Raw genomic sequence first — 16,151 nt, forward strand, 5'->3', positions numbered from 1 at the left:
CCCACTGTCAAACATGGTGGTGGCAGCATCATGGTTTGGGCCTGCGGACTAAGCACACACCCTTGAAGGACCCCCGTGTTGAGTATCAGAGAGGCAGATGTGTTGTTTCCTACCCTTACCACCTGGGGTGTGGCCATCAAGAAGTCCAGGATCCAGTTGCAGAGGGACCAATAACACCAAAAGATGTCATGGAAATTGAATGTAAAGGTTTTTATTGCAGTGCAATTAATCAACAACCTTAAATTCAGCCTCAATTGATTCTGTTGTTTAACACTCAACATAAAAGCTGACGCGATAACTTCTAAATAGATATAAACTGAAAATAGATAATATTGTTATTCTGGCAACTGCACAACAGATGAAGATGAACAGTGACTAGTAGATGTTAACACCATTGTGCACCATTATGGTCTTAAACTGCCTTCAGTGAGCTAGTTGAACTCAGCAGTTCCTCTATACTGGAACCAATTAAACAGATGCTCTGTGAACTCAACACTCAAAATAAATGGTCTAAAATAAAGAGTAGCCTACATCATCGTATCAACAATCTAGTAACAGTTAAACACTTTTCATTCCAGAAAATTCTACAAATATGCAGATAATCAAAGAGCACACAATTATAAATGTAACAAAAGTACCAATAGAAACTAATACACAATGACAATAGTGTACATAAAAACACTTAAAACCCATTGGAAAAATAATTAACAAGCACTTATTTTATTCACTTGTGCATAAAGCCCATCTAGGTTGTTAAGAGGTGGTTCCTGAGCCCCTCTCCCAGTCACATTGACTTCAGCGTACTCACTCTCCTGTCCCTGGACCCTGTCCTGGGCTGCAGCTGGGGTCTCTTTGGTCTGTAGTTTGGAGAAGTCTATGTCACCGTATTGGATCTCTTCAGGCTGGTCTTCTGCAGGTTCCTCTGCTTCCTCTCCGGCTGTGGCCTGGTTAGTACACACTGTCCCAACCGGGGAGTTCTGTGGAGAGAACACAGAGAGAGGAACAGGTGTAAAGCTCTAAGCTCAGTAATGTGTAAAACTCTAAGGTCAGCAGGTTACACAACACATACTGAGGGGATGTCAATGAAAATGTAAACACATAAAGACAGTAAACACTGTCAAAGTCCATGTTATTCCATGTTCTTACAGGATGTGGCATTGCTTTCGATGTGGTCATCTCCCCCTAAACTTGCTCTGAAATTATGTTAACCTCATGGCTTTAAATAGTTTCAGCATTAATTCATTACTTCCTTAGATTCACTTTGTAGATGGTTTTTAAAGTTGAGCCTTATTCCCACCTGTCCCTGTGGACTGTCTGTCCTTTCAAGTCCATCGTGGAGCCTCGAGTTTCTCCTCCTGGAAGACATTTAGAAAGGTATTCTGAATGCACTGAGAGGGTTTCCATATGCAAAAACACAAACACAGCAGAAATAAAATTGCTTTGCGTTGATGCCAGGAATGGTTCTTACCATACAAAAAGACTGATCAGGCTGATAAGCAAAATGGTCCCCAGAGTTCCTGCTGCAACCCCAGAAACCAGAAACCAGAAACCAACCCCTGAGGTTTTTGACTCTTCTTGCCCTGAAAATACAGCACATATTATGGTCAATTCTCACAAAAAGATCTCTAAAGTACACTACATGACCAAAAGTATGTGGACACCTGCTCGTCGAACATCTCATTCCAAAATCATGGGCATTAATATGGAATATAGAATGTCATTGTATGCTGTAGCGTTAAGAATTCCCTTCACTGGAACTAAGAGGCCCAGCCCAAACCATGAAAAACAGCCCCAGACCATTATTCCTTATTCACCAAACTTTACAGTTGGCACTATGCTTTGGGGCAGGTAGTGTTCACCTGGAATCTGTCAAAACCCAGATTCGTCCGCCGGACTGCCAGATGTTGAATTGTATTTTCAACACGCCAGAAAACGGATTTCCACTTTTCCAGAGTCCAATGGCAGTGAGCTTTACACCACTGCAGCTGATTCTTGGCACTGCACATAGTGATCTTTGGCTTGTGTGCGGCTGTTCTGCCATGGAAACACGTTTCATGAAGCCCTCATCAAACAGTTCTGGTGCTGCCATTGCTTCCAAAGGCAGTTTAGAACTCGGTAGTGAATGCTGCCATCCTACTGCCAATGTTTGTCTACGGAGATTGCATAGCTGTGTGCTCGATTTTAAACACCTGTCAGCAACATGTGAGGCTTTAATAACTGAATCCACGCATTTGAAGGGGTGTCCACATACTTTTGAATATATATTGTATATCTAACCTACGATTGTGCCCTACGTGCCCATTTTACCTTTTATAGCCAGCTGCACTTCATTCGACTTCCCACAGCCGTGACTATTTCTTGCTTCACAGTAGTACAGTCCTCCATCACCAGTCACATTGAGGAAGTAACTCTGTCCAGATGCAACCTGAGTTGTTTTACCCCCACTGATCTGGAACCAGGTGAAGTTTGTCACAGGAGGGTTGGCTGTACTGCTGCAGGTCAGATTAACACAGCTGCCCACTAATACTGGATCAGCTGAACTGATGGAGGCCGAGGTGTCCTTAGGAGAGACTGAGGGAGAGGGGTTCATTTAGAATGTATCTGCATATGGTATATTGAATAGTCTCATCAAACCAACTCTATTACAATCATCAGTGAAACATGATAGAATGATCTATTCTTCAGGAACCGGTTACTAAATCTTACATGAAACGTTAAGCATCATGTTATGTTCAGCTCTCTTGTTGCTTGTCCCTACTGGGTAGACTGCAGTACAAGTGATGTTCTTCTCATGATGAAGGTATGACGGAGTGAAGGTCACTGTGGAGAGAACTGATTTGGTTTGGTCTGGATTCTCCTGCAGTTGGTTCTCAGTTGTGAACTGTGTTGGGAGAGTCCATGTCAGCTCAGGGGGGTGTTCGGGACAGGGAGCGACAGCTGAGCAGTTCAAACTGACAGGGGTCCCTTCCTTCACCTCACCTGAGACAGTAATGATGGGACTGGAAGGAAAATCTGTAACACATTGTAGATAAATATATTTTACTATAATAGTTAAACTGTCCACTTGTTCTTATCTTATCATTGATGCAAGGAATCTAAACTGGGAAAAATAGTTGCTAAACAATTAAATTGTCTCTTACCACTGACAACTATTTTAACAGACTTTTCAGTGTCTGTTAAACGGAATGGTTGACTGGTGGTTACATTGAAGAAGACTGTGGTGCAGTTCTTCTGGGACATGTTTCCAGTTATCTTCCCTTGATATCTGTTGACCGTCTTACTAGTGTTAAATATCACACTGTCCGGACGCTCACCAAAGTATGGGTTTCCTTTAATCCACACTCCAGAGGTTAGTATTGTGCTGTTAAATGTTTTCTGTGGGTCATCAATATCAAATGAACATGGGATTTGCACACAGGAGCCCGTCAGTACATCCAGTCCATCTGGCATTGTGGCGAACAAATCTCGTTTGCCAAAACAAGCCAAAACACCTGCAACATAAAGGACAACATCAGGGAGGTTCTGATGTATTTCAGTTCAGTCCAATGATATGTATTAACCCTAGATGACTGACAGGGGCCTCTGTTTGGAGGCAACTGCACAACCATCTTGTTACTCCTCCTTCAGTGTAAAACAGATGTTGGAAGCTATAGAAATGCATTTATTAATGTCTATATTCGTTTTAGACAAGTATATTCTATTACAGACACCTTAATGCCAACTTTTAAATTATATTTTGTGACCTGCAACACTTCCTTCAGTAGAGTGACCCTACCGTTTCTCCAGCCAATGATTGCATCTTGAAACTCACTAAATTGGTATTATCCAATAGCTGCTTCATCTTTGAGTCAGAGTTTTTCCTTTTTCCTATTTTCCTTTGCCCCCAACTATGAGAAAATGTGGAACAATTTGAGGAACCACTTACAAAACAGAGACACTCCCTACTTTCTAAAATCCTAATGGAAGAGATACATAGATGATGTCTTTGTGCTCTGGTAAGGAAGTCAGCAGGAACTAAATTAATTCCAAACTCTGCTAAGCGAGAGCTCTGAATATCTCAAATTCACCATGCAGACTTGAGAGAAAAATAAACTACCTGGACGTATGGATCATCAAAGAGAATGATGCATTACATACAGATTTGTACACAAAGCCAACAGACCTCAAAACCCTGCTACGTGCGGATATTATGCATCCCCTTCCCCTCAGGAATGGTCTACCATAAAGCCAGTTATGCAGGGTTAAACTAATCTGTGGCCAACAGTCAGACTTTGACAGCAATGCTAAGAAAATGACAAATAATTTCAAAATCAGAGGCTACATGTAAAGAAAATCCCTGATGCAACGATGAAAATATCTCAAAAACCACGAGAAGAATTGCTAAAAAGTAAACCAAAGAAGAAAAACAAATCTTTTGCACTAAGTACACCAAGTGTTCAGAGAAAATTAAAGCAATCCTGAAGAAGCACTGGCATATTCTGCAATTAGACACAACAATTGCACACCTCGTCAAGGACCAACCCACTGGTGGTCTATAAGTGTGGTCGCAATATTGAGGATAGCTTAGTGAGATCTGACCTGCCCCCTGAGCCCACTCAGACACACAATCCAAATTGGAAATACCAATGTGGCTCAGGCTCACAGTGCAATAGCACTACAAAAACATCCTTCTTCAGACACCCACATACAGGTGGAAACATCCCTGTTAGGGGTATCATCTCTTGCAAGGAAAAGGGAGTAATCTGTCTCATCACATGTTCATGTGGGGAAGCCTACGTAGGACAACCGAAAAGACAATTAAAACAATGCATAGCTGACCACTGTAACGTGTGTCGTCGTCTGATGAGGAGGAATCGGACCAAAGAGCAGCGTGGTAAGAGTTCATGACCTTTATTTACCTGAACACTGAAACAGTCCTGTCAGGTGCAGAAAACACTAAACAGAAAACAACTACCCACAAAACATAGGTGGGAAAAAGCTACCTAAGTATGGTTCCCAATCAGAGACAACGATAGTCAGCTGTCCCTGATTGAGAACCATACCCGGCCAAAACAAAGAAATACAAAACATAGAGAAAGGAACATAGAATGCCCACCCAAATCACACCCTGACAAAACCAAAATAGAGACATAAAAAGGTCTCTAAGGTCAGTGTGTGACAACCACCGCAGCTCAATCAGGTGTAATAACACTGACTATCCAGTAGCAGCTCACTTTGTTGAAGCTAACCATCCCATCTCCTCACTCAAAAACACACGCATATACACACACATTGAGCATGTTGGCCTACCAAGGAGAGGAGGTATTTAAAACATTGACCCCTACTGTCTTAATATTGACTTTGATCTCAGGACCTTCTTATGAACAATTAGTTTGATGAAGAAGTCTTTTAAATGAATGTATTCTTCCTACAGTTTATCAGCGTACAACCAATATGTTCCCCCTGTTGATGATGCTTATTGTGCATTATTGATGAACCAAAAGATTACATGTAACAACATTTTATGAAATTGGAAACAATTAAATACATTTGAAATTATATTAAACAATAATGTATGTTGAGGCTAATCTTATGCTAATTGTAATGATAACAATAGGCTAATATTTTCAATATGATGTAAACTATTGTCTTTTAACAGTTTCACTCAATTCACTCTAATTAACCTCATAATTATGACACACCCCTCACTATTGTTATTGGTTGCACTAATTACACTGTTTGTCTACATAACCTGGTTCAAGCATTCATGACTTTACCCTGAAGAAGGAACAGTGATACCGGAACATTGGTGTTTTACCCAATAAATTACTGGGAGTTTATATATATATATAGAGAGTGTGCAACTCTCTTTGTTTTTATAGCTTACAGTGTATTCACCGTTAGTCAGCACCTCTACACTAAGTCATTTTCTCTGGGTGTGCTCCAGATAATGCTTTTTATATCACCTGAACCTGAATAAACGTGAAGATATTAACGTATTTTCTTAAAAGAGTACTAACTTTACCTTCCCCTTCTACAACAAAATACTTAAATACATGTAATATAGTCATTGAAACATTTGATTTAAATACTGTAGAATTCCATTAATTATTATGGAGGACTGCTTCTTCTGTGGAGTACCATATATAGAGACCGGTGGTTTCATAGTCTCTCATTGGCCGTTACATAGCATCAGCGATCCAGGGTTTATACACATCATTGGTACAGTTTCTCCCAATAACATTAATATGAATTTATTTCTATGTACAGGTGATTTTTCAATTGGTTGGTGTGTTGTCAAGGAGTGAGGTGACGTGTGGTTGTGAGCAGATGACCACTATTTTGAGCCCGGTATGGTGACAGGGACAGTGGTGGAAGGTATACTGTTAACCAAACACTGACGTCGGTTTCACATGAACATACAATGACATGAAAAGGTACTCCCCCCTTTTGGTTCTCTATTTTTGCTCTTTTTTTAACACTGAATGTTATCAGATCTTCATCCAAAACCTAATATTAGATAAAGGGAACTTGAGTTTACAAATAACAAAAAAAATAGTTATAGTTATTTAATTGATTTCATTAACAAAGTTATGCAACACCCTGTGTGAAAAAGTAATTCCCACCTTATACTCAATAACTGGTTATGTCACCATTCCAAAACACACAATCAGGAATACATCAAAATGTATTTAATGTACCAAATTTAAAGTTTTGGAATGGCCTAGTCAAAGTCCAGACCTAATCCCAAATGAGACATTGTGACATTTCATGCTTGAAAACCCACAAATGTCGCTAAGTTAAATCAGTTCTGCAGTGGAGAGTGGGACACAATTCCTCCACAGCAACATGAGAGACTGATCAACAACTACAGGAAGCATTTGGTTGGAGTCATTTCAGCTGAAGGAGGCACAACCAGTTATTGAGTGTAAGGGGGCAATTACTTTTTTTAAACAGGGACATTGGGTGTTGCATAACGTTGTTTAAGAAATGAATGAAATAAGTATGTAAATGTTGTGTTATTTGTTCACTCAGTTTCCGTTTATCTAATATCAGCTTTTGATTGAATATCTGATAACATTCAGTATCAAAAATATGCAAAATACATTTTCACAGGACTGTTTGAATCCAGAATATTAAAATACACTAATCAGGAAGGAACTGTACACTTTTCTACACAATTAAAAAGCCAGTATATAACACATCCCATAAAATATCATTACTTGTGGTTATTCCTTTATCTCTGATTCATAACTAATTGTTGTTGAGTGGAAGACTCACCTGATATAAAGAGGCCAATGAGAAAAAACATGTTCTCAGGACAAGCCATGTGAGAACTCACGCACTACTGATCACCTGAAACAGGTCAAACATTCACTTCCTGGTAGAGTAGGTCACGTGACACATACTGTATCACATTGAAACTTTAGTCCATAGTCACATAGGTTCTTCAGTTGTGAAGCTAATACATGAACTAACAGCCGCACATTGAACATTTTGAATCTCATTACTAAAATATAAAGATAAGATGTGAAGTTGTTGACACTTGCCTTACAACAGTAAACAGAAATTCATGTGGCACATCTCACATCTCAGCAGTATTTGTATAATAGGATGTTGAATAGTCTATGTGCTGGGTGTCAACATCAGTTGTGAAAACATGGTATGCTAATTTAAGCATTTAGAACATTGTAATTTTCTATTGAACATTCTACTCCAGAACAATTAGTTTCAGTTACTTGAAACATTGCAGAGTTGACCTGATCCATGTTTCACCAGTTTCAAATGAAATGGACCCCAGCTGCCCACTGACTGATTCTACACACAAAGTGTGTGTTAGCCACTGACTCAACAGCATTATATGGCCTATACATTTCATTACTGCCAGAAATGAAACACTTATACACAAGATATTTTTCATTGTGGGATAATAATATTCATTGCAGGTAATGTATGTGTGGTGGGTAAATAACCCTTTTAGGGGAAGGGGACCCCTTTACAGCATTTCGTTACAGGCCCCCAAGTAGTCAAGTCCGCCCTTGATACTACAACGGAAACGTTCTGCAATATAACCTTCTCCCTCTCCTCTATCTCACAGGCTTGATTTTTTTTAAATGTAGGTAAATCAGAAACCAAAATCCATCCAACCTGCTTAGTTAAATTCAGGAAAGGATTCCCGGTTCTGACATTATCTTTCAAACTTGGAAAACAGACTTTGCCAGAAACAGAGTAACTGTAATTGTAGCTGATGGATTATCACACACTTCCACATTTCTCCTGCACCAACTTCCTCTTTCATTACATCACTTCTATCTGCCAAGAAGAGCATGGTGGGCTGGGAGCCACAGGAGGGAGCCATCAACCTTCAGGGCAAGGTGTACCTCCCCGACGGTCATGTCTAGATGGGATACAGCTTTTGTCAAATTGAGGTTCTTAAGTTGATTTTATGTTTTAGTTTAGCTAACCCTAACCCTTTTTCTTACCTTAATCTAATTATCCTAACCTGCTACGTTAATTCTCCCAACCTGCTGCAAAAGTTCTCCTACATTTGCTAGGAAAAGTTCATTTTGACAAAAAGCTGTATCCCTTCTACACAAAAACCTCTAGGACCTGCCCAAGGCCTTCTGGGAGAAGGAGACCCAGGAGCTGAGGACGTACTTTACCCAGCAGGTGGGTTTTTATTACAGTGCAATTAATGAACAACCTCAAATGCAGCCTCATTTGTGTCTCTTGAACAACACTCAAAATAAAAACAACATAATAACTCCCAACAATACACACATGAACATAGACATGTAATGGGGATATTTAAGATGAATAAAGTTCAGATTCAGTTTAGAGTGATTCATATAATGTTCAGCATATTCATATATTTGACCTTTCTGTTACATGATTTCCAGTGTGCTGTTTGTAACACTTGGGTTGATGGTCACTAGACTCAATGCTGTATGTTGTGCATTAAACTCATAACTGATTCTAGTGATTGATGCCAGACTGGAGGAAGGATATACTGATTATTGTTGTATTCTGTTAAACACTGATTCTGTAGTAGCTAACAAAGCCACTGCCTTTTGTTTTGACTTCCTACAAGCCTCTCAGGCTGGTGTCTACAGAACATGTGTTGGTCTGGTTAGGAAATAAAGGGACTGTCTCCAAGAGGCTGGTGTTTACAGAACATGTGCTGGTCTGGTTAGGAAATAAAGGGACTGTTTCCAAGAGGCTGGTGTTTACAGAACATGTGCTGGTCTGGTTAGGAAATAAAGGGACTGTCTCCAAGAGGCTGGTGTTTACAGGACATTTGTTGGTCTGATTGGGAAATAAAGGGACTGTCTCCAACAGGCTGGTGTTTACAGAACATTTGTTGGTCTGGTTAGGAAATAAAGGGACTGTCTCCAAGAGGCTGGTGTATACAGAACATTTGTTGGTTTGATTGGGAAATAAAGGGACTGTCTCCAAGAGGCCAGTAAGACATTGTCTCTGCTTCTATGATGGATGTTGTCTACCTGTTGCAATTTGTATTAAACCTGATTGATTCATGATTGACTTTATCAATGATTTCTCTTCTCTTTTGTTCACAGACGCACAAATATCATACGCCCAAGACATGCTAACCTCTCACCTCTGCAATGATGGGGAGGTTAGCAATTTGGGGGGGTGGGGGGGTATGATGTTTCTCACTCATAATTATTCACTATTCATCCAGGACTATACGTAATCATGGTAGAATCCACATGAATGTGTTTAGAAACATATTATATGCTTAATTACAATAAAAGTGACTGCAAAATGACACGATACATCTGTATAACCTTTTGAGGATCTGAGGACCCAGTCCAAATCTTTTCAGTCTCCTGAGGGGGTATAGGTGTTGTTGTGCCCTCTTCACGACTGTCTTGGTGTGTTTGGACAATGATAGTTTTTGGTGATGTGGACACCAAGGAGCTTGAAGCTCTCAACCTGCTCCACTACAGCCTCATCAATGAGAATGGGGGCGTGCTCGACCCTCCATTTCCTGTAGTCCACGATCATCTCTTCCTTTGTCTTAATCACTTTGAGTGAAAGGTTGTTATACTGGCACCACCCTGCCAGGTCTCTGACCTCCTCCCTATAGGCTGTCTCATTTTTGTTGGTGATCAGGCCCACCACTGTTGTCTCGTCTGCAAAGCTAATGATGGTGTTGGAGTCGTGCTTGGCCACACGGTTATGGGTGAACAGGAAGTACAGGAGCGGACTAAGCACACACCCTTGAAGGACCCCCATGTTGAATATCAGAGAGGCAGATGTGTTGTTTCCTACCCTTAACACCTGGGGTGTAGCCCATCAAGAAGTCCAGGATCCAGTTGCAGAGGGACCAATAACACCAAAAGATGTCATGGAAATTAAATGTAAAGGTTTTTATTGCAGTGCAATTAATAAACAACCTTAAATTCAGCCTCAATTGATTATGTTGTTTAACACTCAACATAAAAACTGAAACTATAAATTCTAAATAGATATAAACTGAAAATAGATAATATTGTTATTCTGGCAACTGCACAAAAGATGAAGATAAACAGTGACTATTAGATGTTAATACCATTCTGCCATCATGTCGACTTACTGCACCCAACTTCCTGTCTTGTATCAGACCACTGTCTCTCCAACTAACTGTGTCTTCTCTCCTCAGTCATCATTGACTTTATATGGTCTTAAACTGCCTTCAGTGAGCTAGTTGAACTCAGCAGTTCCTCTATACTGGAACCCATTAAACAGATGCTCTGTGAACTCAACACTCAAAATAAATGGGCAAAAATAAAGAGTAGCCTGCATCATCATATCAACACTATAGTAACAGTTAAACACTTTTCATCCCAGCAAATTCTACAAATATGCAGATAATCAAAGAGCACACAATTATAAATGTAACAAAAGTACCATTAGAAACTAATACACAATGACAATACTCTATATAAAAACACTTGATACCCAATTGCAAAATACTTAGCATCCACCTGTTTTATTCACTTGTGCATAAAGCCCATCTAGGTTGTTAAGAGGTGGTAACTGGGCCCCTCTCCCAGTCACGTTGACTTCAGCGTACTCACTCTCCTGTCCCTGGACCCTGTCCTGGGCTGCAGCTGGGGTCTCTTTGGTCTGTAGTTTGGAGAAGTCTATGTCACCGTATTGGATCTCTTCAGGCTGGTCTTCTGCAGGTTCCTCTGGTTCCTCTCTGGCTGTGGCCTGGTTAGTACACACTGTCCCAACCGGGGAGTTCTGTGGAGAGAACACAGAGAGAGGAACAGGTGTAAAGCTCTAAGCTCAGTAATGTGTAAAACTCTAAGGTCAGCAGGTTACAAAACACATACTGAGTGGATGTCAATGAAAATGTCAATTCAACTGACAGGTGTAAAGACAGTGAACACTGTCAAAGTCCAACAGCCATTCGGTTATCATTCCATGTCATTACAGGATGTGGCATTGCTTTCGATATGATCATCTCCCCCTAAACTTGCTCTGAAACTATGTTAACCTCATGATTTTAAATAGTTTCAGCATTAACTCAGTACTTCCTTAGATACACTTTGTTGATGGTTTTGTAAGTTGAGCCTTATTCCCACCTGTCCCTGTGGACTGTCTGTCCTTTCAAGTCCATCGTGGAGCCTCGAGTTTCTCCTCCTGGAAGACATTTACAAAGGTATTCTGAATGCACTGAGAGGGATTTCATTTGCAAAAGCACAAACACAGCAGAAATAAAGTTGTTTTGCATTGATGCCAGGAATAGTTCTTACCATACAAAAAGGCTGATCAGGCTGATAAGCAAAATGGCCCCCAGAGTTCCTGCTGCAACCCCAAACACCATTGGCTCTTTTTGCCCTAAAAATACAGCACATATTATGGTCAATTCACACAAAAAGATCTCTCAAGTACACTACATGAACAAAGGTATGTGGACACCTGCTCGTCGAACATCTCATTCCAAAATCATGGGCATTAATATGGAATATAGAATGTCATTGTATGCTGTAGCATCAATAATTCCCTTCACTGGAACTAAGGGGACCAGCCCAAACCATGAAAAACAGCCCCAGACCATTATTCCTCATCCACCAAACTTTACAGTTGGCACTATGCTTTGGTGCAGGTAGTGTTCACCTGGAATCCGTCAAAACCCAGATTCGTCCGCCGGACTGCCAGATGGTGAATCGTACATTCAACACGCCAGAGAACGGATTTCCACTTCTCCAGAGTCCAATGGCAGTGAGCTTTACATCACTGCAGCTGATTCTTGGCACTGTGCTTAGTGATCTTAGGCTTGTGTGCGGCTGTTCTGCCATGGAAACCCATTTCATGAAGCCCTCATCAAACAGTTCTGGTGCTGCCATTGCTTCCAAAGGCAGTTTGGAACTCGGTAGTGAATGTTGCCATCCTACTGCCAATGTTTGTCTACGGAGATTGCATAGCTGTGTGCTCGATTTTAAACACCTGTCAGCAATATGTGAGGCTTTAATAACTGAATCCACGCATTTGAAGGGGTGTCCACATACTTTTGAATATATATTGTATATCTAACCTACGATTGTGCCCTACGTGCCCATTTTACCTTTTATAGCCAGCTGCACTTCATTCGACTTCCCACAGCCGTGACTATTTCTTGCTTCACAGTAGTATAGTCCTCCATCACCAGTCACATTGAGGGTGTAACTCTGTCCAGATGCTACCTGTGTTGTTTCACCCCCACTGATCTGGAACCAGGTGAAGTTTGTCACAGGAGGGTTGGCTGTACTGCTGCAGGTCAGATTAACACAGCTGCCCACTAATACTGGATGAGCTGGACTGATGGAGGCTGAGGTGTCCTTAGGAGAGACTGGGGGAGAGGGGTTCATTTAGAATGTATCTGGATATGGTATATTGAATAGTCTCATCAAAACCACTATTACAATCAATCATCAGTGAAACATGATAGAATGATCTATTCTACAGGAACCGGTTACTAAATCTTACATGAAACGTTAAGCATCATGTTATGTTCAGCTCTCTTGTTGCTTGTCCCTACTGGGTAGACTGCAGTACAAGTGATGTTCTTCTCATGATGAAGGTATGATGGAGTGAAGGTCACCGTGGAGAGAACTGATTTGGTTTGGTCTGAATTCTCCTGCAGTTGGTTCTTAGATGTAAACTGTGTTGGGAGAGTCCACGTCAGCTCAGGGGGGTGTTCGGGACAGGGAGCGACAGCAGAGCAGTTCAAACTGACAGGGTTCCCGTCCTTCACCTCACCTGAGACAGTAATGATGGGACTGGAAGGCAAATCTGTAATACATTGTAGATAAATATATTTTACACTGACAGTTAAACTGTCCACTTGTTCTACTTTTATCTTTGATGCAAGGAATCTAAACTGGGAAAAATAGTTGGTAAACAGTTCAATTGTCTCTTACCACTGACATCTATATGAACAGACTTTTCAGTGTCTGTTGCAAGGAATGGTCGATTCTCAATCCTGAGGTAGTATTTATCAGAGTAACTGGTGGTTACATTGAAGAAGACTGTGGTGCAGTTCTTCTGTGACATGTTTCCAGTTATCTTCCCTTGATATCTGTTGACCGTCTCACTACTGTTAAATATCACACTGTCCGGACGCTCACCAAAGTATGGGGATTCTTTAATCCACACTCCAGAGGGTAGTATTGTGCTGTTAAATGTATCCTTATGTTGGTCAGGAATATCAAATGAACATGGGATTTGCACACAGGAGCCCGTCAGTACATCCAGTCCATCTGGCATTGTGGCATTCAAATCTCGTCGGCCAAAACAGGCCAAAACACCTGCAACATGAAGGGCAACATCAGGGAGGTTCTGATATATTTTCAGTTCAGTCCAATGATATGTATTAACCCTAGATGACTGACAGGGGCCTCTGTTTGGAGGCAACTGCACAGCCATCTTGTTACTAATCCTCCAGTGTAAAACAGATGTTGGAAGCTATAGAAATGCATTTATTAATGTCTACATTCGTTTTAGACAAGTATATTCTATTACAGACACCTTAATGCAGACTTTTAAATTATATTATGTGACCTGCAACACTTCCTTCAACAGAGAGACACTGCCCTTGTTCCAGGCAATGATCGCATCTTGCATCTCACTGAACTGGTATTATCCAATAACTACTTCATCTTTGAGTCAGACTTTTTCCTTTCATTTCGGGATGTAGCCATGGCCTCTCCCCCTATGCCCATAACTATGTGAACCTGTATGTGGAACAATTTGTGGAAGCACTCATCTACAAAACAAAGACACACTCCCTACTTTCTATATTCCTCCTATGGAAGAGATACATAGATGATGTCTTTGTGCTCTGGGAAGGAAGTCATCAGGAACTAAATGAATTCCGAACTCTGCTAAACGAGAGCTCTGAATTACTCAAATTCACTGTTCACTGTTGAGAGAAAAATAAACTACCTGGACTTATGGATCATCAAAGAGAATGATGCATTACATACAGACTTGTATACAAAGCCAACAGACCTCAATACCCTGCTACGTGGGGATAGTATGCATCCCCTTCCCCTCAGGAATGGTCTACCATATAGCCAGAAATTCAGGGTTAAACTAATCTGTGGCCAACAGTCATATTTTGACAACAAAGAAAATGACAAATAAATTCAAAATCAGAGGCTACATGGAAAAAAGTATTGATTCTGCAGTGATGAAAATATCTCCAATACCAAGAGAGCACTTGCTAAATACTAAACCAAAGAATAAAAACAACGCAACTGTCTTTTGCACTAAGTACACCAAATGTTCAGAGAAAATGAAAGCAATCCCGAAAAAGCACTGAGATATTCTACAATCAGATGAAAAAATGGTACACCTCTTCAAGGAACCCTCACTGGTGGTCTATAAGTGTGGTCGCAATATTGAGGATAGTTTAGTGAGATCTGACCTGCCCCCTGAACCCACTCAGACACTCTTGACACCCATTCCAAATGGGAACTACAAATGTGACTCATGCTCACAGTGCAATAGCACTACAAAAACATCCTTCTTCAGACACACACATACAGGTGGAAACATCCCTGTTAGGGGTATCATCTCTTGCAAGACAAATATGGGTAAGCCAACGCATTACAAACAAAAAAACAATTAAAACAATATATTGCTGTAAGAACACTGAGTATCTCGTAGCAGCTCACTTTGTTGAAGCTAACCATCCCATCTCCTCCCTCAAATACACAGGTATTGAGCATGTTGCTCTACCAAAGAGAGGAGGTAACATGGAGATCCTACTGCTGCAGAGGGAGGCCTACTGGAGTTCCTATTTAAAACATTGACCCCTAGTGGTCAGAATATTGACTTTCATCTCAGGCCCTTCTTATGAACAATTATTTTTATTAAGAAGTCTTATAAATGATTATATTCTTTCTACAGTTTCTCATGGTAAAACCAATATGTTCCCCCTGTTGATGATGCTTATTATGCATTATGGATGAACCAAAAGATTACAATTTTATAACATGTAATGAAATTGGAAACAATTAAATATAAGTGAAATTAAATGAAAGAATAATGTATGTTGATGCTAATCTGGTTTTAGCCCGGTATGGTGACAGGGACAGTGGTGGAAGCTATTCTGTTAGCCGCATACTGACCTCGGTTTCACATGAACATACAGTGAAACTAAACAGTATTTACCCCCTTTCTGGTAACATTCTGTATCAAAAATCTGTAATAACTTTTTCACAGCTGTTTGAATCCAGACTATTAAAATACACTAATCAGGGATTAACTGTACAATTTTCTACACAATTAAAAAGCTGGAATATAGCACATCCCATAAAATATAATGTCTTGTGGTTATTCCTTTATGTCTGATTCATAACTAGTTGTTGTTGTGTGTAAGACTCACCTGATATAAAGAGGACAATGAGAAAAAACATGTTCTCAGGACAAGCCATGTGAGAACTCACACACTACTGATCACCTGAAACAGTACAAACATACACTTACTGGTGGAGTAACTTAACTCACAACACATTAAACCATCCCCATATCAAATACACGATGTCCTTCAGTTGTAAAGCTAATACATGAACAAACAGCAGTACATTAGAACATATTGAATCTCATTACTCGTAATTAATCTCCTTTAATTTATTTTGAACATTAAAATGAACAGAAAATATAGTGAAGAA

At 40.3% G+C, this 16,151-nt stretch overlaps 2 protein-coding genes across 4 annotated transcripts in view; both read right to left on the minus strand.

Annotated features, from left to right (window-relative positions):
- Positions 1 to 204: 204 nt before the first annotated feature.
- LOC118937301 (B-cell receptor CD22-like) overlaps positions 205 to 16,151 on the minus strand; it is a 45,300-nt gene continuing 29,353 nt past the window's right edge. For 2 of the 3 annotated variants that reach the window (XM_036934778.1, XM_036934777.1), the window contains exons 4-7: positions 2,308 to 2,571; positions 1,469 to 1,580; positions 1,298 to 1,355; positions 205 to 977 (exon numbers count right to left, since the gene is read on the minus strand). In XM_036934778.1, the coding sequence (XP_036790673.1) occupies positions 705 to 977; positions 1,298 to 1,355; positions 1,469 to 1,580; positions 2,308 to 2,571 (707 nt within the window). In that variant the 3' untranslated portion in view covers positions 205 to 704. Of the gene's footprint in view, positions 978 to 1,297; positions 1,356 to 1,468; positions 1,581 to 2,307; positions 2,572 to 2,706; positions 3,013 to 3,140; positions 3,521 to 16,151 lie in introns of those variants that run through there. The other variant, XM_036934779.1, reaches the window with a different exon arrangement.
- LOC110535227 (B-cell receptor CD22-like) overlaps positions 10,359 to 16,151 on the minus strand; it is a 35,442-nt gene continuing 29,649 nt past the window's right edge. Inside the window, exons 2-8 of the mRNA XM_036934783.1 lie at positions 15,866 to 15,940; positions 13,395 to 13,781; positions 12,961 to 13,266; positions 12,560 to 12,823; positions 11,748 to 11,832; positions 11,577 to 11,634; positions 10,359 to 11,232 (exon numbers count right to left, since the gene is read on the minus strand). Coding sequence (XP_036790678.1) covers positions 10,960 to 11,232; positions 11,577 to 11,634; positions 11,748 to 11,832; positions 12,560 to 12,823; positions 12,961 to 13,266; positions 13,395 to 13,781; positions 15,866 to 15,914 — 1,422 coding nt within the window. The 5' untranslated portion in view covers positions 15,915 to 15,940 and the 3' untranslated portion in view covers positions 10,359 to 10,959. The remainder of the gene's footprint in view (positions 11,233 to 11,576; positions 11,635 to 11,747; positions 11,833 to 12,559; positions 12,824 to 12,960; positions 13,267 to 13,394; positions 13,782 to 15,865; positions 15,941 to 16,151) is intronic.

The sequence above is a fragment of the Oncorhynchus mykiss genome, chromosome 11 (assembly GCF_013265735.2).
Source record: "Oncorhynchus mykiss isolate Arlee chromosome 11, USDA_OmykA_1.1, whole genome shotgun sequence".
Lineage (NCBI taxonomy): Eukaryota > Metazoa > Chordata > Actinopteri > Salmoniformes > Salmonidae > Oncorhynchus > Oncorhynchus mykiss.